Source organism: Hippocampus comes, unplaced genomic scaffold (genome assembly GCF_001891065.2).
Source record: "Hippocampus comes isolate QL1 unplaced genomic scaffold, H_comes_QL1_v1.1 scaffold17, whole genome shotgun sequence".
Lineage (NCBI taxonomy): Eukaryota > Metazoa > Chordata > Actinopteri > Syngnathiformes > Syngnathidae > Hippocampus > Hippocampus comes.
This window is the reverse complement of record NW_017805002.1, coordinates 3,953,716-3,976,362: the sequence shown is the minus strand read 5'-3', so window position 1 is coordinate 3,976,362 and position 22,647 is coordinate 3,953,716. Positions and strand designations below refer to the sequence as shown.

Below are 22,647 nucleotides of genomic sequence, written 5' to 3'. Positions count from 1 at the left end.
CACGCACGCACGCACACACACACACACACACACACACACACACACACACACAAACACACACCTTACAAGGCTGGCACAGAAATAGCTGGCATAGGAAAATCATACACTCCACAGCCCGCACTATTTTATAATCAAATAAATCCCCCCGACAAGTAACTAATACCTTAGCGTGGCCAACGACCATGGTGGCCTTAGTGTGTGTGTGCGTGTGTGTGTGTGTGTGTGTGCGTGCGTGTGTGTGTGCACGTGGTTGTTTGAGTGTGGCTCGTGTTTGCTTGGGCTCATTTCCGACACATCAATTCACTGGGATAATCACATGAATGTACTCATACACACATTGGCACACGCATACAGTTACACGCAAAAAAAAACATGTTTACACAGAAACACACACATTATACACATGTGCAAACACAGGTACAAGTACACACAAACACATGCACAAAAATACACACTCACTCACACACGAACTCAGGTACCCATACACATTAATACACGAAACACACAGAAACCCAAAGTACATACTTGTAGACACACACACACACACACACACACACACACACACACACACACACACACACACACACATACATCACTGTCACACTGAAAAACCCACAAAAACTTATATAGACACAGACACACACAAAAACACACAAACACATACAAACATACAAATACAAAAAGACACACAAAAGACACTAAAATATACTGTATATAAATTCAGATATACACACAAACACAAAAACTCACTAAACATGTGCACACAATCACAAAAACGTTAGCACACATCGTTACACACACACACACACACACACACACACACACACACACATACACACGCACACACACACACACGCACACACACACACACATCTTCATTAGTTTTGTTCATGTTGTTCCTGCCACCTTTTCTGGTTTCCTCTGCAAAGCTGTCTTTGCCATGTATACAAGATAAACACCACATATGGACACGCAGGCACATGCACACGTGCACACATGCGCGCGCGCACACACACACGTGCGCGCAAACTGAGGCAGCTGCAGATAGGCGGTCATGCTTTAATCATGACATATTCACATCTCAGCGTCTTATCTGCAAGAGGCAGGAAATGTCTCCTATAGTTCAGACGTTATCCTTTTGGTCAAAGGACCACAATGCAGAGCGCGTTGCTGCGTCAGTCAGCCGGAACCGTTTTGTTTTGCGACCAGGTGAGGTCTGACGTGCCTTGTTTTGGATCTGTTTTCCCCTCAGTGTGCTGATGAGGAGATGTAGATTACAATAGGTGGTAATCCCTCAATGCCTCTGTTTGACCCTTTTGATAAATCCAAAAATGACTCCAAAACAACTCACATCCATTTCTGTAGCGCCGGTGCTATAACATCTGAATAGTAATCAGAGGCAGTTGAGATGGCGGCACACATTCAACATGAGTTTGAATGCGACTGGTTAACTGATCACACCCATATTCCTAAAAAAAGATTGTGCACACTTGTGTAACCACATTGGGCCCTATTCTGGTAGCTCGCCCTAGCACACTCGGCATAAAAACGGGCATAACCTAATTTTAGTGCCAGCACAAGTCTAGTCTACCCTGTTTGGTGTCGTGTTGCACCCGCCTGGGTGGCTCGCGCATGGTCTTGCTTCACCCTCAAGTCGTCCGACAATTTCGAAACAGAAAGTTGTCTGCACTTGGCGTAGAAACGCTTGCATCAGCATTTAATGCAATATTGGTGTATTTGATCGAGGCACAGGCAGACAGATTTGGCGCTTCCTGGATGTGTGTTGTGGACGTCACCTGATTTCATTCACAAATATGACACCAGCTTGGGACAGTCCCTCTGAAGGTCGTTTATATGAGCTCACTCGCGAGTAAACAACCCAAAATATCAGAACTGCCGTTTGTTGAGACGGTGACAGTGATTTGGGGGCTTGAATACAAAAGGATTTGTAAAAGATGAATATGCTCCGCCATTGTGTTCCCATATACTGGGCCCAAAACTCAAATCTCCGCTCAGGTGTGCTCAAGTCGCGTACGCATTTATGTCACATACATGTGCTAGGACAGAGAAGTAAAGAAACAGGCCTGACTATCCATTAACCCTTCAAACTGCTCTGGTTGCTTTAATAACCCAACTCGGGTCCTTCCAACAATTTTACAGACTCTGTTCATTGACTAAGTTTTTTGCTAGTAGCCATCATTTTGGTTTTCGTGGCACAAACCATTGACGTAGAATGCAGATCAGAGACAAAGGGAGGTGTTACGCGTGCGCATGGACATGGTGGAGTTACATCACAGCACCACCAAGCCACCTGACATTCATACACAAAAGACTTCCACGCACTCTTGTGTCACCACTTGCGCATATATCTCTCTCATCAACGCTCGTCGAAACGCGAAAAAAAAAGTGGAGACGGGATGCCACTTTTGCACATTCTGATAGCCTGAATCATTGTAGAAACCAATTGAGCAAATTATAAAAATATTTTTATAGCATCCGGACATCCACCTGCCCTCATTTTGATGTAAATATATAACAGTTGGTGCACGTTGATCGTCTGATCAATAATCGATTAATGTGCATGTTAGAGAGGAATCCTGGGATAGTGAGGGCGCATACTTTGAGAACACTCCATCATCATCACATACATCCATTCATCCATTTTCTGTCCAGGGTTTACCCTGCTTCTCTGGTCCAAAATCATAGATGGGCTTGAATGAGGACAACCACTTTTGAAAATATATGGACTCATGTTTTGCAAACTGAGAAACGGTCTCCTGGCCGACATGGTTTTGTTGTCCAATGTTGACTCAGTGAATCTCTTTTGAAATGGCGCAAACGTGCCACTGTGAAGCTACGGCAGCTATTTGTTCTGACATATTTGAGTTAGAGCGATAAGGGAGTCTCTTTGGAGGGATTTGCTGCTCTTTGCACAAAGCGTGCTGTGCTTGTTCTCTGTTAACGCATTCGCTTCTTTCCACTTTCAATAGGAGAAAACATGTTGTGGCAAGTTGAAGAGAACCGTGGTCGGGTGAAAAGCAGTCAGTCAGAGTAACTGACTAAAAAGTGAGTGCCTGTACAAAAATATCAGTCATAACTGCTACGGGGATACGTTTTGTGTTGTGCATTTTAATTCTTACAGTATAATGCTTGAAAGTTAAAACATTCATTCATTTTCCGATCCTCTTATCCTCATAAGGGTCGCGGGGGGTGCTGGAGCCCATCCCAGCTGTCTTGGGGCAGTAGGCGGGGGACACCCTGAACCGGTTGCCAGCCAATCGCAGGGCACACAGAGACGAACAACCATCGGCGCTCACATTCACACCTACGGACAATTTTTGAGTGTTCAATCAGCCTGCCATGCATGTTTTTGAAATGTGGGGTGAAATCGGAGTACCCGGAGAACACCCACGCAGGCCCGGGGAGAACATGCAAACTCCACACAGGGAGGCCGGAGCTGGAATTAAAACCGGTACCTCTGCACTGTGAGGTAGACGCGCTAACCACTGGACCACTGGGCCGCTCAAAGTTAAAACATATATGTCATAATCGGTTGAGAGAATCAAAAATCAGGTTTCGGTACATAGGGTGATTGACTTGTTATTTGTGACAGTCAGGGAAGCAAATACAAAATAACAGCTCTTCTTTTGTGGAAACGGGAACATTTTACATGACATACATAAAAAGAAAAAGGTGTCCTTTTAGCAAACGCTTGTGTTATTGTTTCTTGAGACTAGAAGGCTCCACGTGAAGCTTCCCAGCAGACCACCGTGAGGGTCACTCTGTGGTCCGCATCAACTCTCACTTTGCTGTCTTGAACTAATCTCCAATGGTGGGACCAGAAGGCCGAGGCAAGACCCCTGGTCCAATGTGACAAGTCATGAGTCCAGAAACGAAATCCCTCTCGTGTTCACATATTTTACTACAGCGCTATAATAAAACGGAGGATATGAGACGCAATGGTAGCTGACCCGGGTCACTTGAAATTCTGGAGGTGTGTTTGATTCATGACACGGCGTCTGATCGGGCGGAAGGGGAGAAGGCCTGTTGCCGGGAATAAATCGGGAAGACCGGAGTTATCGCAACACACGTTGGAGTGCAAGCGCTTGTAATCACGAGCCACACGGGGCTACTTGCCGGGACGCAACGCTCCCTCGTAAATAACCCAAAACGCAACATGACATGACCTCATTTAGGAAGACCGGGTGTGGTCCTCCTCGCCCCCACTTGAGAGCAGGAGGATGAGTAAAATCACTTTAGAGCAGCTTTAAGGACGTGAAAGGGGGGTCATGGAATTAAAGATCCAAACGGCAGATGACAGCAACCACTGTTTATTCGGGTGTGTTTGGAGAATGTGTGAGCATGTTTGGAGAAAGTCTGCGTGCATGTGTGTGTTCTGTGTGTAAGTGTGGAACAAGTGTCCGTGTGTGTGTGTGTGTGTGTGTGTGTGTGTGTGTGTATGGGTATATGTGTATGTTTGTTCAAGTGTTCCCTTGAAATGCAGGAGCTTCATCATCTGGCTCGTGCTCGAAAGCAGCAGCGAATGTTGGCGGGGGTTCGGGGGAGGGCGGAATGGGATTTATTGGCGAAATGCAAAGAAGAGCCAAGATGGCAGCTATGTCAATAAGGGGCCTCTGCCTCTCACCTCAACGAGCCCGTTCCCCTCCTCTCCACAAAGCCGCAACCCCAAGTTTCTGCGACCAGATGTGACTCGTCAGGCTCACCATCAAATGTTCCATGCGCTATTTTCATCTCATCCTGTAGGACTGAGGGGAGCCTATCCCAACTGACTCGGAGGGAGAAGTAGGATCGACCCCGGAATGGTCACCAGCCAATCACAAAGCACATATAGACAAGCTAGCATGCGCACTCAGATTAAAAAACGATAAAAAAATTCAGAGGTGCTTAACATCCTTTGATTAAGTTTATCTTGCGTTCCCTGCGGCAACGGTAGCGTCGTTTCCCAAAATGTAGTGCGGCGTGGAATTTGGCCAGTTTTTTTCCCCTCTCTGTATTCAAGTTTTCTCACGGTCTATCACGCTATCCTTGATGGGCCGTGAGGGGAAATGTCTGTTGAGTCCCGCAGGCTCAAAGGCGCACTACGTTTCAGCCTGCGGTCTCACGCAGATGCCAGTATGTTCCCTCCCGGCCCATGATCATTTGAAGGGCGGCTCATGTTCTCACATTCTGTCAAGGCTTTCTACCGATGAAACATGGACGGCGGGCAGCTTTGGAGCATGTTTGTGGCCCCGGCAGAGGAGAATGAAGCTCTCCTGTCAGGTGTGGCTCCAGAGTCGACGTCAGCACTGTGCGTGTTAACGTGTGCTCACTCATGTGCTCTCTCTCTCTCCCTTTCACTCTCCTTGACATCATTTTTCAACATTAAGCCTTTCAAATGGGCACTATAGGTAAATTACAATACACGGCTTTGCATTAGAAGAGTGGTACACTGAGAAACAAACAAAAAAAAAAATCCTTTGGCTTGACTTCATATACATCGGTTGCATCTGACGAAAATGTGTTGTCCACAAAAACAAACAATGACATGTGCTCCTTTGACACATATTAATCATGTGCAACCAAAAATCTTTTTTTTGTGTGTGTGTGTGTGTGTGTGTGTGTGTGTAGGCGGTGAGTGTGAAATGCCGGGGAATGCAAAGGTTTGCCATTGCACGACTCACTGCTGCCAAATTATGATATGCCCTGTAATGTACTGTCATGTTTAGTAGAGTTTTGTTTATTTGTTAGGATCCCCATTAGCTGTGCCCTTAGGCACTGCTAGTCTTCCTCTGTTCCTGTTAAAACAATAGTACAGTACATACATTTAAGAGCATTCATTTCAAAAGAAAATACAAAAACTGTGTCCATTAAAAAAAGAAAATATATTTGGAATAAAAAGCAAAAGCAAGTATTAAACACTATAATCCATGATCACATCATTTTATAAACAACATCCCAATGTTACTTTCCCAGACGTTTCTTTTGAATTGTGATTTCCGTGTCAATTTGGTCATTGACTGTGGTAAAGTATTCCATGTTTCCATTTCTCACAGTTTTTCGGCAAACTTCGTTTCTCATCTGGAATGGAGTCAAATTTATTGTCACTCCACGTGCATGAAATTCAATTCACAGTTAAAAGTCACCCAGAAGATAAAAAACAATGACCAAGAGACCCTGTTGGGAGTAACGCGTTACTATATTACTGTTATATTTTGGCAGTAACAAAGTCATCTAAGATTTCTATCGATCCGTCTATCTATCTGTCGCTCTCTCTATCTAAAAGACAGTGATCTCCCACTTGATACTCGTTACAAGTTAACTTTACGAGCTACGTTTGCAAATTTTGTATTTTACTTTTCAAATGTCAAAAATATTATTAAATTATTCATTCATTCATTTTCCGAACCGTTTGATCCTCCCTAGGGTCGCTGGAGCCTATCCCATCTGTCTTGGGCAGTAGGTGGGGGAGACCCTGAATCGGTTGCCAGCCAATCGCAGGGCACACAGAAACGAACAACCATTCGCGCCCACGCTCACACCTCGGGACAATTTGGAGTGTTCAATCAGCCTGCAATGCATGTTTTTGGTATGCGGGAGGAAACCGAAGGACCCGGAGAAAATCCACGCAAGCACGGGGAGAACATGCAAACTCGACACAGGAAGGCCAGAGCTGGAATCGAACCCGGTATCTCTGCACTGTGAAGTCAACATGCTAACCACTCAACTACCGGGCCGCCCTATTATTAAATGAATGAATCCCCATTTTAAAAAGTAACTAAAAAGCAACTTACAAAAAGAGACTTACACATATACAGTACTTCATCTTGCTAGTTACTTTCAAATGAAAGTAACTAGCAAGATGAAGTATATTACACTTTGCAAGCAACATGCCAGCAGAAGGGGATGGACCGGAGAAGCCAAACTGACGAGTTGCCAAACGATGCCCCGATTTTCTTCAAAGGAAAAAGAAAAACAGAAGGAAGGGGGAAGGGAAAAAAAGTATGGGATTGGAAAAACCTCTGCGAAAGCCACATGTATAGGAGATGTATACAACAATGACTCAAAAATTTGTACATGTGGGAGGGGAGGGGCTATCGAGAGGGGGCAGACGAAACAACCAAGACAAACTGGTTGCCGAATATTTCTCGCTGGGCATCCACGGCAATCACGGCCTGTCACGTTTGCCCATCCCGCCCACCCGTGTTGTCTCACAACCACCTTGTTTTTCTTGCTCCTATATTCCAAGAATATGCATATTAGGTTCACTTTATGTTCTAAACCAGGGGTGTCAAACATACGGCCCGGAGGAGGTTCAATCAGGCCCGCAGGATAATTTAAAAGTGAAAAAAATGCATAAAAGACACAGAATTAATATTTTTAATAAGGTGCAATTCATTGAGTATCCGCAAAGGGACACTGTTTTGATCAGAGAAGAAGACAACAGCAGCCTCAGTCCGTCACTGAGACAGACCCATGACAGCAGACGCTATCAATAGCACTCTCACATTTACACATTTAATAGCACTCTCCTTAGTTTGTAAGGTGTAGGCAGGGATTACATTTAGATTTTATATGCACGCATAAATGGTTTAAAACTTCCTTTCTTTATGAATCTCGTTTGATCTTAAAGTGCATTACTATATTTTTCAATACCAATTACTTGTTAAAGTTTGTACAATCAGTGGGATCAGTTGCAATGCATATTTGTGAATGACAAAAGTAAATTGCACATTTGTCGAAGGAAATGTAAGGTGCTTCCTGAAATGTATTGTAAAAGACATGTTCATTAAATTTCAACATTTTCCTCATGTTCTTGTGCTTCTTTATACCAAAACAAAGGGAAGACATATTGTTTTTGTTATTTATAGCAAAGTATGGTATCATTTTAATGGTCCGGCCCACTTGACATCTACCGAGGCCGTATTTGGCCCACCATGTGAAATGAGTTTGACACCCCTGTTCTAAACTGTCCATGGAGGTCTGAATGGTTATCGAAAATCCGTGCCCAGTGATTCAAACCAAGACCTTTTGGCAAAACATCCTAAGTAAGTATGTGGGTGTTTTGCAAAATATCCTAAGTAGGTGTGTGTTTTACATTTCAGCATGCGATGTGTGGATAAGGAGCAGAATGTGTGTAGACATTATGTCCAGTGTCATAGTTGTTGGACAGGTGCACCAACTTAAGAGAAAGACCTGCAGGTGCGGGTGGAGGAGGGATCAAAGGGGGTCACGCTCTTACCGACGCACCCTTCAAAGTGAAGCAGAAGCCACAGTGTGTGGTGTTTGAGGCAGAGGGGACATTTGTTTTTTCAGTCAAAACAAACCTGCATGGACCTCCACATGCTTTGAATTTGAGATTTTTTTCTTTTTTTTTTTTTGCTTTGCCATGGAAATCCAAGACATATGTAAAGTTGAAGGATACTGTTTTTAACACTGCTGAGTAGTTAGTACACCCGATTTTCATGGAAAAGAACAAAATTTTTGTAAAAATCTGGATTAAAATGAAAAATATCTCTCTGCAAGGTCGCCGACCACTCATAGGGTACATATTTTCAAATGTCTATTCATTTTATGGAACACTCTACATTAGGTTAAAAGAAAGTTACAAACGTGGATGTAAAAATGTATAAAATAGCCAATTTTAATCATAATGAAATGTTATTTTCAAATAAATAATGAAACTGAATGATTCATGTTTGATTTTTGTACTCATAACTAAATTGAACTTTAAAATGTAAATATAATTACAGTAAATGAATGTAAAGTTGTTTCTGAAATTATTGGTTTCCTTTTATTATTTAAAATAATAAAAGCACAGGCAAGACCATAGGATCGTGCCTTCAGTGTTGCACCACATTTTGCAACAGCATGCTGGAAAGTACTGTGGTCTACTGAAAGACATGCAGCCTCACCGACAGCAAGAAGAAGAGGTAGAGAAGGTCCCCAATTTTAGTCCACAACAATAATTGTAATTGTTCACAATGGGCAGCATGGTATATTTCCAAGATTAAAATTGTTGAATGCTCTGTTTGTGTTCGAGGAGCAGTTGTCTGAAGGTTTATTATTAATCTAACAAATAGGCTAATTTCTATTAGCCATTCGATGGCGTTAATGTTTGTCGAATGAAATTATGTGGTAGGAACACTTTCAAGTTGAATTGAGTTTAGAGCACGTAGGAGCAGTACAAATGTGGTCTGGAACGTATCGCCTGCAATAAATCGGGGTTCACTGAATTCCTATGCATGGGCAAAAATTCAGGATTCCACCATTTTTCACTTTTGTAGGAATGATTTATCTCGGTTTCTTTTTGCAATATAACCCACAATGCTACTTACTGTCTTACGAAATTCACAGAGGACTTCTACTCAAATGTTTTTCTTTTTGAAGCGGTTGAACAGTTTCAGGTCACTTCCAGCCCCCCCACTGTCCACTGTTGTTCCTCATTCCTTTTCAACATTTTATGATGCTTCATTTATGAAGGCCCGAGAGCATAGCCATAATTCCCCATCTGTGGAGTCTTACAAAGTCCTTGGGCATTTAGAACTGCGGCCTCTGTAGGATTTATCTACTGTACGGGCCGCCGCCAGATATTATTTCGCCTGTCTGTTGTCCCCCGGAGACACGCAGCCACGATATGGGACGGGGAGGCATGCAAGAATTAAATTACCCAAATTTAGTGATCCTTCAAGAGAATGACTTGCCTTGTGGGATCCTGTTACCTCAGAACCCCCACACCCTCCTTCTTCTCATTTTTGGAAAATGGAATGAATGGGTTGATGGCACTGCGTCGGCTCCTGCCTTTGCACCTTTAAAATAAAGTACTTCGTCCCCAGAGTTTAGTTACATGTTGAGATGATGACCTTTGAAACGAATTCTTCCCCGTCAGTAAATGACACGTTGTTCCCCTGACCTCCTGAAGCACAAAATCCCCCCTCGTTTATTTTGTTGGCACCAGCATGTCGAACTTCAAATTAGTGTGTGCGCGCGCGCACACACACACACACACACACACACACACACACACGCACACACACACACACACACACACACACACACACACATATCACACAGAGGGATCACCAAAGAAAGCAGATGAGGCGTGTTTTCCAGAGCTCACATGGAGCGCACATCAAACACGGGAATTCTTGAAAAGGTTCAAATGCGGCTTATGAATAAACACATTCCTCAAATAAATGCCTACCTTTTTATTTCAACACCCTATGAAGGGAATTTCTAGACTTGTTTCGAAATACATGACATAGGTTTGAAGGAAACGACTGAAAATATGAAAAGAACTGCGAACTACTTGGAGAAATCCCATTCCCATATGTAACTTTTTATCGCCGTTTAAGTTTTCGTGGTTAAAATGGCCAAGAAATGAGTGACTTCATTTGCATCAGCACTTGTATCATGCTATTTGCTAGTTAGCTATTCCTACACCCCGAAAATGCATCTTCCCTCCAGATAGTTCATTGGCCTAAACGCTTTAGAGCGCCTCATAGTCAAGCATGAGTGCACGCACAACCGAGAGAGAAAAGCAGAAGAGTGAGAAGGAGGAAAAGGTCAGCCAGCGTGTGCACAGGGGCTCAGGGTTGGAGGAAAAAGCCCTGCGAAAACCCAATTGGATATTCTGTATCCCAGCCACCGGAGGCCTTAAGATGGTGTCATTTTGTAGCTGCAATGTACGGAAGCATTTAAAAGCTTCTTAGATGATGCAGCGTTTTTTTCAATATGTAGCAGTGGTATTTGATTGACATTCTACTAGTGTATTAATTGATTCATCTGTCGATTATTGTGTGAATTATTTGATGAATAAGCAAAAAAATAAATAAAAATCCATCCTTATTTTCAAAAAACTGACATTATTTGAAATTGACAGTGCATAAAATGCACAAATATTAATGAATTAAGCTTCAGTTTTGGTTTGGCAAAAATGTTGATGGTTGTTTTCCAAAGTAATAGCAGATGGTTGCAAATCTTGTTATTTTTTTCAAGACTATAATGAGTCTGCTCTCATGGAGGACTGCAGAAATCTGAGAATGTTTGCTGAAATTCAGAGGATTTGGACAATATAAATTAAACAAACTGAACGATTAATCAATTCTTAAAATAATTGATTTGATAATTGATGCGTTGTCGATAAATCGATTAATCGTTACAGCTCTACATTTGACAGTTGAGCGGTGTGGGGTTCCACACATTCAGCTACTTTATTTTAAGATACTTTTTAACTTAGATATTATTTGTAAATATTGTTTTATTGAAAATCAGTGTAGAGATCCGGGAAGGTGGGAGGAAGCCGGAGTTTCTGGAGGAAACCCACGCAAACACATGTACTTTCCAACACAGAACCTCAGAACCATGTTGTGTAGCACACTGTGCTATTCACGAGGTCACCATGCCCCCCCCCACCCCCTCCGGTATTAGCAGCTTCGTGTTTATTAGCTTCTGTATGTTGCTTTGTTCATTCAAATTCCTTTGGCCGTAATCCACTGAAAGCTTGCGTCTCAAAATCCTCTTTTAATAATGCAGACATATCTGGACTACTTCCAGGGAGTCTTAACCCACTACCATGACTACCGGTACACTCCTTTAAAAAATAATAATAATAAATAAAATAAAATCCCACAAAAATCTCCTCATCTTGAACCAACCTCGCCGGCTCGAGACAAACCTTGACCCCGAAGCACTCTGGCCCACTTCCTTAATCCTGACCTCCTCCTCCACTTTCAACATAATGAATGCATGCCGCTGAGCCGTGATGGATGTGCACTTTGTATCATGTACCCCCCACCCCTCTGAAGTTAGAGGTGGGGGTTCCCTGCTGGACACAAGTGGTTAAAAAAGACCATCCATAAAAGTCAAGCCCCCTGCCACGAGCATCAACAGAGAGTCCGAATGGCTCTTAACGGCAACACTGGAAATTGAAGATGAATCGTGGTCAACTGAGGAATGTGATATGGAAGATTTCCCTCATCCCGGAGCTCCCCAGTAAGCATCCGCCCACCCCTCTTTGTGTATGTGTGCGCTTGTGTGTGTTTGTGTGTAGAAGCGCTGTTGGGAGGAGCAGGATTCAAGAACTGAGTCAGATCCTGAGCCACCTGTGTTATCCGGGGCTGGCCCCCATAATCCCCTCTGCCCTGTGTCTGCCCCCGCGACTAACTCGCACACATGCAGGCATGCACTTTCATAATTCAGACTTGTTCTCCGAGGTCAGGCGCTCACTGTGATCGATTTTCATGCTGTTTCAGCACCTTGCGCCTGACTTGTGCATTAGATAAATTCGCAAATTCCGAGTGAAGCAATTCAGATCTCAATCATCTCCCATTTTGACGTAAAATTCAAGGAATTGTTTCATTTGCTCCATTTGTCATCTCTTCTGTAATAAGACACTTTAGGCTTTTTTTATTCGGGGGAGAACGAAGGAATATTATAGCAAGAATATTTTAGTGTCATTTTGGCCTTAGAGGCGTCCTTCAACAATTAACGTATCGAGAAATCTTGTTCGATTGCTATCCAATTTAAATAATGTATGCTAGCCAGATGGATTAAAACAACGGAAAGAAACATTTTAATGAGTTGCCAAATTTGGTGGGCATGTCTATCATGATTCATCCATCCATTTTCTAATCCGCTTATCCTCACGAGGGTCGCGGGCTTGCTGCAGCCTGTCCCAGCTGTCCCAATCGCAGGGCACACAGAGACAATCAAGCATCTACGCGCACACTAGGGACAATTTAGAGTGTTCCAGTCATGCATGTTTTGGAGTATGGGAGGAAACCAGAGGACCTGGAGAAAACCCACACAGTCACGGGGAGAACCTGCAAACTCCACATAGGAAGGCCAAGGCTGGATCTGAACCCCGGACCTCTGCTCTGTGAGGCGGACATGCTAACCAGTCGACCACTGTGCCGTTGTCTATCACGAGAAAGTCTCAGGAAGCCATGTCCGAAAAGACACAAAGTCTGTCATTTCAGTTTGAAGCAGCAATTTCGGGTCTCTTGCCTCTCTTTCCTTCATACTCTGGATGAACTTGGAGATTTTGTCCAATCGCTACCAAATTTGAGCCGGATGGCCAACGCTAACTAGTGAACATTTATAGTTTTTGTCATTGCGTAATAGCAAAGTGTGGCTGCAAAGGAGGATTCACTATAAAAGACCTCAACCAAATGCATTGAAATGCAAAAATGCAAATGGCCTTTTGTGTCGTAAAAAACAGAGCTGCCAAATGTTATGCAAATCCCTGGACGCTAACTCGTTTCGTCCATAACTTGTCGTCATTGTTCCAAATATTTTAGAAAAAATATCATCAGCTCTCTAATTATCCCTCATAACCGATCGGGGAAGAGTGCCTAGGTTAGGATTAGAGCAGGGGTGTCAAACTCATTGTTGTCACGGGCCACTTTGGAATTATGTCTTCTCTCGGAGGGTCGTTACGACAGTGAAAGAGAAAAAAATGCTTAATCATCACATCGTGTTATTACTTGTACACAAAAAAAATAACATGCCTCGCTCGTTTTGAAATCAGTCAAGTATTTGTTCAAGTGAGTGTAAGCCGAAGTTATTGTTATTAAAGTTATTTATTAGTTACTCAACAAAGTTATTGCAAAATCTCACAGTTATTTATTATATATGGCAATTTGAGATTTTTGTATAGATTTAAGCAAGGGTCATGGAAGTTGACAGATGATTTGTTTTCGCGGGCCACATAAAATGATGTGGCCGGCTGGATCTGGCCCCCGTGCCTTGACTTGGACACCAGTGGATTAGAGCCTGCATTTGTGCCAAACTGAAGCATATTGCAGCGACGTACGTTTGAAGTGATGATGTGTTGTGCAATTCACATTAGTTTTGGCAGCTACATCCTCCGATGGATTAACCTGCAAAAAATTGCTCCTAAAATGAAATAATTGATGAGCAAAATTGCTGCTCAAAGAAAAACTATTATTTCTAGCCTTGAGCCCCCATGGCCAATTTCACTTTGCAAAATGACATTTGGTAGATATGTCTATCCCAAGCAGTACCACAAACAGTCTCACTAAGCCATGCCTGAAAAAACACAGGAAGTCTGCCATCTCGTTCTAAAGTGGCCATTTTTTTTTTTTTCGCAATTTGAACCACATATTCAGAACAGCCAGAAAATTGTAGTTTTCGAAGAATACGAGTTTTTGTCATTGTGGGTGGAACATGGCTTCCAATTTTGATGACTTGCCATAAAACACAAAATTGTAGAACTCACAACATGGAATTTGGTGGTCATGTGTAGACCCACAAAAAAAAAGAAAAAAAAAAGTTCAAGAAGCCATTCTCAGAAAGACACATGAAGCCTGACATGTTCGTTTGAGGTGGCCATTTCAGGGTCTTTATTCGAGGGTTCCTTCAAAGAAGAACTTGTCCAAGTGATTTTATCTGTCTGATAGCAAATATGAACCACGTTGCTGTATTAGACCTATGTGCAACCCTCAAACATATTTTGTCTTGTCATGTCCGGAGCAGACTAATTGTTGGCGACACTAACCTGCCCGTCTGTGGCATCCGCCGTCTGGTGCTGGTGATAGAAGACAGATGAAAGTGCAAGAGTAGAAGTCGCAGAAGAAAAGGGAGGGGAAGGTTCCCGAAGGTCAGGAGCCAAGCAGACGACAGGTCTTGGCCGAGTGATTAGACATTATCAGCGTTGGACGGGAATCTTGAACACAAAGATTAAAAAGGGAAAAAAAATGAATAATGCATCTTGTGGGCGTATTCATATATTCATTTGGATTGCAGAACCTCTTTTTGGTATGATGGAGGCCAAATGCCTTTTATCATCATTGGAATGTGCCGTTTGAGCGCAGCGCATAGACAGAAAGACAAGGAGCAGCCAAACCTTTCAATCACACATAATCATTTCCATTCGCTTCATTTTGCTGCGGGCAGGCGAGGGGGTGGAATCTTTGGATGCTTATCTTCACACAGAATCTTCCCTCGATGCAGCCAATAGCTTGAAGTCACCAACAATTTGTTTCCAAGCATTTCGGTCGGCCTGAACAGACGCACGCTGATATTGAGTGCGATACAGTTTCCGTAAAAGAGCTTAAATCGAATCTTTTTCCACACAAAAACCATTAAAAGTGATTTGTGAGCTCTAATTTTTCAAAGAGTCTTACTTGTACTAATTGGATTGGACTGTTGTTCCTCGAATTGTTCATACCTGATATGTTATGATTAATTTTATTAACTTTCGTTGAATAGTGTACCAAAGTAAAAGGCTTGATTTGCGCTATTTTTGGAGCAGCGTGATCGCCACTGAGCATGAGTCCCAATTATAAACTATTCAGAAGCCCCATATTTAACCATTAATATAAATCACATTATATACAGCAGTGTTCAAATGCCCCCTCCCCAAATTGATTGAAATTCATCCACCCACCCATTTTCTGATCCGCTTTATCCTCACAAGGGTCACGGGGTATGCTGTAGCCTATCCCAACCGTCTTCAGGCAGTAGGCGGGGACACCCTGAACCAATTGCCAGCCAATCGCAGGGCACACAGAGACAATTTGGAGTGCTCATTGAGCCTGCCATGCATGTTTTTGGAATGTGGGAGGAAACCGGAGTACCCAGAGAAAACCCACGCAGGCGCGGGGAGAACATGCAAACTCCACACAGAAAGGCCGGACCCGGGATCGAACCCACGACTTCTGCACTGTGAGGTCGACGCGCTAAACACTGGACCACCAGGCACTTGGGATTGAAATTGAAATACAAATAAAAATGACATTCAAACAAACAAACAAATAAAGTAGTTTTGCTTTTGCAGGTCTCCTGATAAAAAAAAAAAAAAAAAAGAATCACATAAACTAAAAACAGAGAGGAAATAACGAGAATGTTTTTCATTAAAAAAAAAAAAAAACCTAAATAAAAAAATAAACAAAGGTGGTCAAAGTATAATGGTAATAATTATAATATACTACTACAGTGGCGCTTTGAGTTATGAAGCCATAGTGTCTTCGTGAGCTACAGCCTGGCTCGTGGAAAACGTGGACAGTAACGATTGTAAATGTTCTGACTTTGAGAGCTTAGAAATCTGACCACATGCCCACATCCTGGTGTGAGGCAGTCTGTGCCATAATCATTCCTAAAAGTTGCTTCATAACTCAACACTCTCTTCGTATGTGTGCTCTTGTTTAAACAGAGAGGAGCAGGGGGAGGTAAGACAAAAAAAAAGAAAAAAAGACTGATATCTAAAAAGCTACAGCTGAACATCTGCTGTGCTTGGCTGACCCAGGACGCCTTCCCAGACTTCCACTCTTTGACTCCCACAGACACTTTTATCCGCGTCTGGAAGGGGCGACATCCCTGACCTGAGGAGGAGGGAGAGAAGGAGGAAGAGATCTCGAGAGGATCGAAGCAAAAAGTAAAAAAAAAACAAAACAAAACAAAACAAAAAAAAAAAACCAAGGTGGAAAAAGAACAAGGTTATGTGTGAGAAGCGGAAAAGGAGAACATGGGAGCTGGTCGTCTCCAAAAACAACAATGTTTGGGCCTAATGAAATGTTTATGATAGCTGAGCACTGTGCTGATTCAGTGATGAGCTCACACTGTTCTGGCAGCACATTATCTTCTTCTTCTTGGTCGTCTTCGTCTTCTTCCAGGAGGGCCTTAAATAGCGGCTCAAGTTCTTGCAAAAGCAAACTCATTTAGGCTTCCAATCCAAACATTTCATACAAGCCTGTAGGATTTTTAAGGTCTTTGAGGAAAATACTGTACAGTACTCCACTTTTGGAATATTCCATCCTCCTCTTGCGGTGTGGCACTTACATTCGTGCTAGCAGAAAAAAAAAAAATTGAATTGAATTCATTTAATATTATGTGCGGCGGCGAAGACTTAGACTTTTCAGCGTTGCAATAAATTCAGCTTCCCAAATAATACCTTGACGCCAACGCAATAGCCTTAGTAGTCTTTTATTTTGAAGTTGGCTCAAGTGGTAGCGTGCCAGCAAGCTTGCCTTCTCTTTTCCACATTTCGGCTTGCCGATAATTCCCACCGACAGGCACGGTAATTTATATCGGGGCGTGGCCAGGAATGGGACCGGTGCGACAACATTTCCGCCATTGATCGAGATGTATGGAATGAATTTGCTTGAATTCATGCGTACACACAGATTCATGCAGGTGGATTTTTTTTTTTGTGCATTTTTTTCGATTTGGCCATTCGCCATATTTTGTATGAAAGTTTTGCAAGGTTTTCTAAGAGCTCAGTTGATTACAAAAGTGCAAAAAAATATTGTGATGTTAATTGACATTTTTATTTTTATTGTGTTCCATGTAACGTATTAACAAGTGGAAGGCCAATGACAAAAAAACGGATGCTGATGGAACCATGTTTGGTCACCACTTAAACAAAATGCCTCAACAATACCATGTGACTTATGCTACATACATAGCTTAAATAAGGGATATTACAATTATGATTGTTGTGAAGGGAGATCGTTTTTTTTCAATGATGCTCCGATGATGCTGTCATAAACTTGTCATCCATCCATCCATTTTCTGATCTGTCATAAGGGTCGTGGGGCGTGCTGCAGCCTATCCCAGCTGTCTTCGGGCAGTCGGCAGAGTACACCCTGAACTTGTTGCCAGGCAATCGCAGAGTACACAGAATCACTCACACCCACACCCAGGGCCAATTTTTTGAGTGTTCAATCAGCCTGCCATGCATGTTTTTGGAATGTGGGAGGAAACCCAAGCAGGCATGGGGAGAACATGCAAACTCCACACAGAAGGCCGGAGCCGGAATCGAACCCACAACCTCTGCACTGTGAGGCCGACGTGCTAACCACCCACCGGCCTGCCCATTGTTGGATTTTATTTTACTTCATTTTTATGCTTTATTTAATGTTTTATTTTATTTACTAGTGTAAAACACACACACACACACACACACACACGCGCACACTCTGTTTAAAAAAAAAAAAAAAGATATTTTTGGTGTGTGTACTACAAAGTGCTGTTGACAGTGAGGTTAGGCGTGAAATATCCTCCAGAAGTCTTCTTGTTTGTGTTGCTCTCCAGTTTCCATGTGCTCTTTTTTTAACACAAATTAAAGCAATTTCAAAGTAGCTCTTTGTTGGATTTGCCAGGGAAAAAAAAAAAAATCTGCTTATGTTCAACTCTGGCTCCAGGGATCCTGATAGATTGGCTGATGTGGTGAAATGAGGACGATAAACTTCCTCCACTGCAGTTTATATTATCTAATACAGGCCTGAACAAAGTACGGGCCGGGGGCCACATCCGGCCCCCCGACAGTCTCTGACCGGTCCTCACAGCGACCATAACGTCAAAGTAAAACATAAAATATTTTGAACTTTGTGCTTTTATTTGATGTGCACACGTGTGGACGCTAGTGCAAGCGAGGTGGCAAGCAAGCATTTCATTTTGTGTCTGAAGTGTTTGCAATGCGGCAAAGTTTTCGCCATATTTGGTGACTTTTCCTAACCCTGTAGCATCCATTTGTCCAAAAAAAAAAGAGACAAACAAAAATGGCAAAAGCATTTAGCAGCATGCACAGCGGTGGGAAGAGGGCCAAGAAGGTTAGGCCTGATAATACTATATGCAAATCTACAGTTTCAGTCTGTATTGATCCGGTGTACTGAGTGATCACTGCATTATTTTACGTCAGTGTAAATAATATTATACTTCTCGTTTATCTAGACAGTATATTTGGGATTTCTGACAAGGAACAGTGATTATGAGATGGCGGTTGATGCACAAAATTTAATGTTATGATTTTGAAAGTGTAAAGATATCATTTGAACGACCGCTTAACATCTTGTTTAAAATTATGACAATACATACCATATCTACACATGGAGCAATATATTCAAACAGGACAATATGCACTGTCTAAACAATAATAATATAGCCAAAGCTAAAGTTATCATTTTGGCTTGGTCCTCAGCCAGCATTCTTTTGGACAATTGCCCATCCCTGATATCAAATGTCAGTAATGTATTTATTCATGTTTGTGTTTTAGTGGTTGTGAATGGCTGGCAACCAGTTCATTGTGTACCCAGCCTGCTGCCCGAAGACAGCTGGGAAAGGCTCCAGCACGCCCGCAACCCTTGTGAGGATAAAGGGGATTAGAAAATGGATGGATGTTTTAGTGGTCAAGTAAAGGAATAGTCCAATCTATTGAAATCGGGTTTTTATTTTCCTAAAATGTGTACTTGTTTTTGTGCACTGCATTGTGGGCTGATGACATTTTAAATTAGGTTTGGACATACCGTACATTTTTTTTGCCGACCATGGGATGATGCCCTCGACCGAAATGATAAATGCAACAATGGGCTTCCAGCTGCGTGATGAGTTGACCAATAGGATTTGAGTGACGTGATCAATTTAACCACTGGCACAATTGGAACAATAATGTTTTAGCTTTGTGATAGTGTTTCAAACAAGGAACAATAACCTTTTCGTGAGGTGGGAAGTGGACCAATGGCATTCAAGCTGTGATTGCGGTTCAAGCTACGTAATAAATTGATCGCTGGCATTCTACCTGTGCGCTAAACCTACCAATGACTTTGACTGTACCAATAATGTTCGAGTTATGAGGTATTTTAACCAATCATTCTTTTGCTCGTTGATAGCGACATGATGGGTGAACCAATAAACTTTTAGTTATGTGATGGCTCGTCCAATAGCATTCCAGCTATGTGAATGATAGGTTCGTGGTGTTCTCGCTGCGTTATAAATGGACCAATGGTGTTCCAGCTCTGTGATGGATCGACCAATGGATGATGATGCATAGAGAACAGATGGTCTGAAATGGTCATGTAGCAACAGCACATAAAAATGATGGAAAGACGGCAAGCGGATGGGGAGCAGGAGGAAAGATAACACAAACAGGTGGTGTGTGCGTCCTTGCGGGTGACAAGTGAGGAAGGGAGGTGGAAAAAGGAGGATGAGCGGAAAGGAGTGGAGTGGTCCTGATAAATGGAGGGGAAATATTTAAAAAAAACACAAAAAAAAAACACCAGGCGCAATAATTGAACTGTAAAGAAACATCTTGACGATCACCTTGCTGCTGCAAGTGAGTCAACTTTTGTGCCGTATGATTACGGGTGCACTAACAAGGACAATACTTTGGATCGACGGACGGACTGATGCAAAACAAACAGATACACTAAATATGCGTTTTGTACATGTGTGCACACATGCTTTATGCTGTGTGTGTGTGTGTGTGTGTGTGTGTGTGTGTGTGTGTGTTCTCCATCCGCTATCACTAAGGCAATGAGTCAGTGTGTATTTACTGTTTTCACAGATGGAGCTTTGACACGGTCTGGATAACTGAGATAAATGACTCGTACCGCGACTCGGCAAATGGGGAAAGCACACACACACACATGTGCACATGCGCAGGGGATACATGCACACACACTGATGCACAAATGTAGCAATAGTCAGCCGTTGCGCCTTGTAGCTTGCTAGGAGGGAAGCTTTGTATTGATCCTGTTTAAATCATGAAAAATCTGATGTAACGATTGCTTAAACATTAAACATGTCCTAAAACTCAACAATAATTGCAAGCCTGTGTAATCTGGTGAAAATATATGTACGTATTTTAGGAGTCACACCATTCACCAAAATTCAGTCACCAGAATTCTCCCAGCGACATGAAATTGTGTGGACTTTCCTAACATGACGCATGAAGAAGTCCCAAGGAAAAGTGCCCAAACAAAAAAGATAAAGTCAACACTTTTGGTTTGAAGCAGCCATTTTCGGCAAATTCCATGATTTTGAAAAACTCTGACAAGGGAGTTTTTCCAAATTAGCCCCAATCAGAAGCAGGCATAGTAGGCCCATGGTAACATAACTGTGAATTGGAAAGATTTGCTACAGTGGTTCTGAACCTGGGTTCGATCGAACCCCAGGGGTTCGGGGAATCGGTCTCAGGGGTTCGACGGAGCCTCTGCCATGGAGGTTAAGACACAGCCGACTCAACATGTTAATTAGTTATGACACGCCCGCTTGGCCATCACTGGCCGAGATGATCACATTACATTGCTTGTGCAATCAATGCAGCAGGGAATTTAATTCGCCCAGTAGTCAACGTGTGACTGTCGTGATAGTACGTCGTGTGATTTTTTTTTTTTCATGTTTTAATACATGCTAACTATGTCGAGCAAAAAAAGAAAGAGGTCGGACAAATATGTACAACATGGATTCACATGCATCACGGAACGTGATGGGACTCAGTGTCCTATCTGCATGATTTGTCATGCCAAGTTGCACAACTCTTGTCTCGCACCAGCAAAACTGAAGGAACACTTTTATAATTATATTTTTATTTTTCACTAAGGGTTCGGTGAACCTAAATATGAACTGGTACCTCTAACAAGTGAAGAACCACTGCTTTGCTGCCTGCATCGTCTCACGTGGGCGGAACATGGTGTGAATGCTTGAAGATCATTTTGAAGGAGTTTCCATGAATATGGGCGTAAAATCAACCCCAAACACCAGTTTCGCCAGTTGACACTAAATTGTGGACATGTCCATCATAATTGCCCTGCCACTGTCCTGCAACAATTTCAGGATGTTGTGCAACTTTTGTCCAAAGTCAGGTGGGATAGGCTCCAGCACCTTCACACAACCCTGTTCAGGATCGGTATAATTTTTTTTTTAAATGATGGATTGATGTCTATCATAACATGATGAGCTAAAATTAGTCTCAAGCAACCATGGCCGAAATTGAACAGGAAGTTGGTCATTTTGGTTTGAAGCAGCCACTTTGGAGAAAACGCAATGGAGCTTCCTCAGGAACTGGTGCAGATGAGCCCCACTTAACAGGACGGGTTTCTCTAAATTTCAAAGTATGGCATCAAAGTTTGAGGATCATTTTGAGGAATCACAAAAAAAAAAAAAAAAAAAAAAAAGCGCAAGCGGATTGCTTAGCAAATGATGTGTGGCTTACCAAAGCATGACATAAAATCCAACTGAACGTAAAATTACTCAACCGCAGCGTCCTCGATGCTCAGTTGTGGCTCTAGCGGGCCAGTCGGTGGAGTGAAGCGAACATCTGTGATCAATTAGCAGGCGTAATGAATGAGTTGACTTTAGTGTGATATAAAGCAGGTGGACGGGCACAATTCTCTCCCTGATTAAAACTCATCCTCCCAACTTTGACTGCCCCTTTGTGGACAAAATGGTAACAGCAAGCTAGGGTATATATTTGTGATGAGACAAAAATATCACAACAGGATTGATACTACTGTATTCACTTATTCAGAAATACAGTCTGCTCTCGACATTGTTAATGTGGTAAAAGCAAAACAAACAAATAAATTAACCAACTGACGAAGCAGCTTATACTAAAATGATGATTTGGTCTCAATTTACTCGCAAATTTCATCGTTCAGTGTGAAATCTGTGGACCTGCTTTATTTATTCTGTTAGATGGCAACAGGTCGACATGTAGGTTAATAGCACCTTATCCCTTCTAGTGGAATAGCATTCAATTGTTCTTTCTACCTTATGTTGCTGCATGCTGGCATGTCGACGCTATGGCAAAACTGCACATGAGGTATTTTTGTTTGGGTAAGAAATTAAAACGTGAATATACAGTACAGTACCGTGTATATATATATATATATATATAGAGAGAGAGAG

The 22,647-nt window shown here is 42.5% G+C and overlaps 1 protein-coding gene across 1 annotated transcript in view; it reads right to left on the bottom strand.

Moving 5' to 3' along the window:
• The window catches only part of LOC109507050 (DEP domain-containing protein 7-like), a 38,577-nt gene extending 21,898 nt beyond the window's left edge, over positions 1-16,679 (bottom strand). Inside the window, exons 1-2 of the mRNA XM_019856200.1 lie at positions 16,580-16,679; positions 16,236-16,343 (exon numbers count right to left, since the gene is read on the bottom strand). Of these exons, the coding sequence (XP_019711759.1) occupies positions 16,236-16,343; positions 16,580-16,679 (208 nt within the window). The remainder of the gene's footprint in view (positions 1-16,235; positions 16,344-16,579) is intronic.
• Between the last annotated feature and the right edge of the window lie 5,968 nt (positions 16,680-22,647).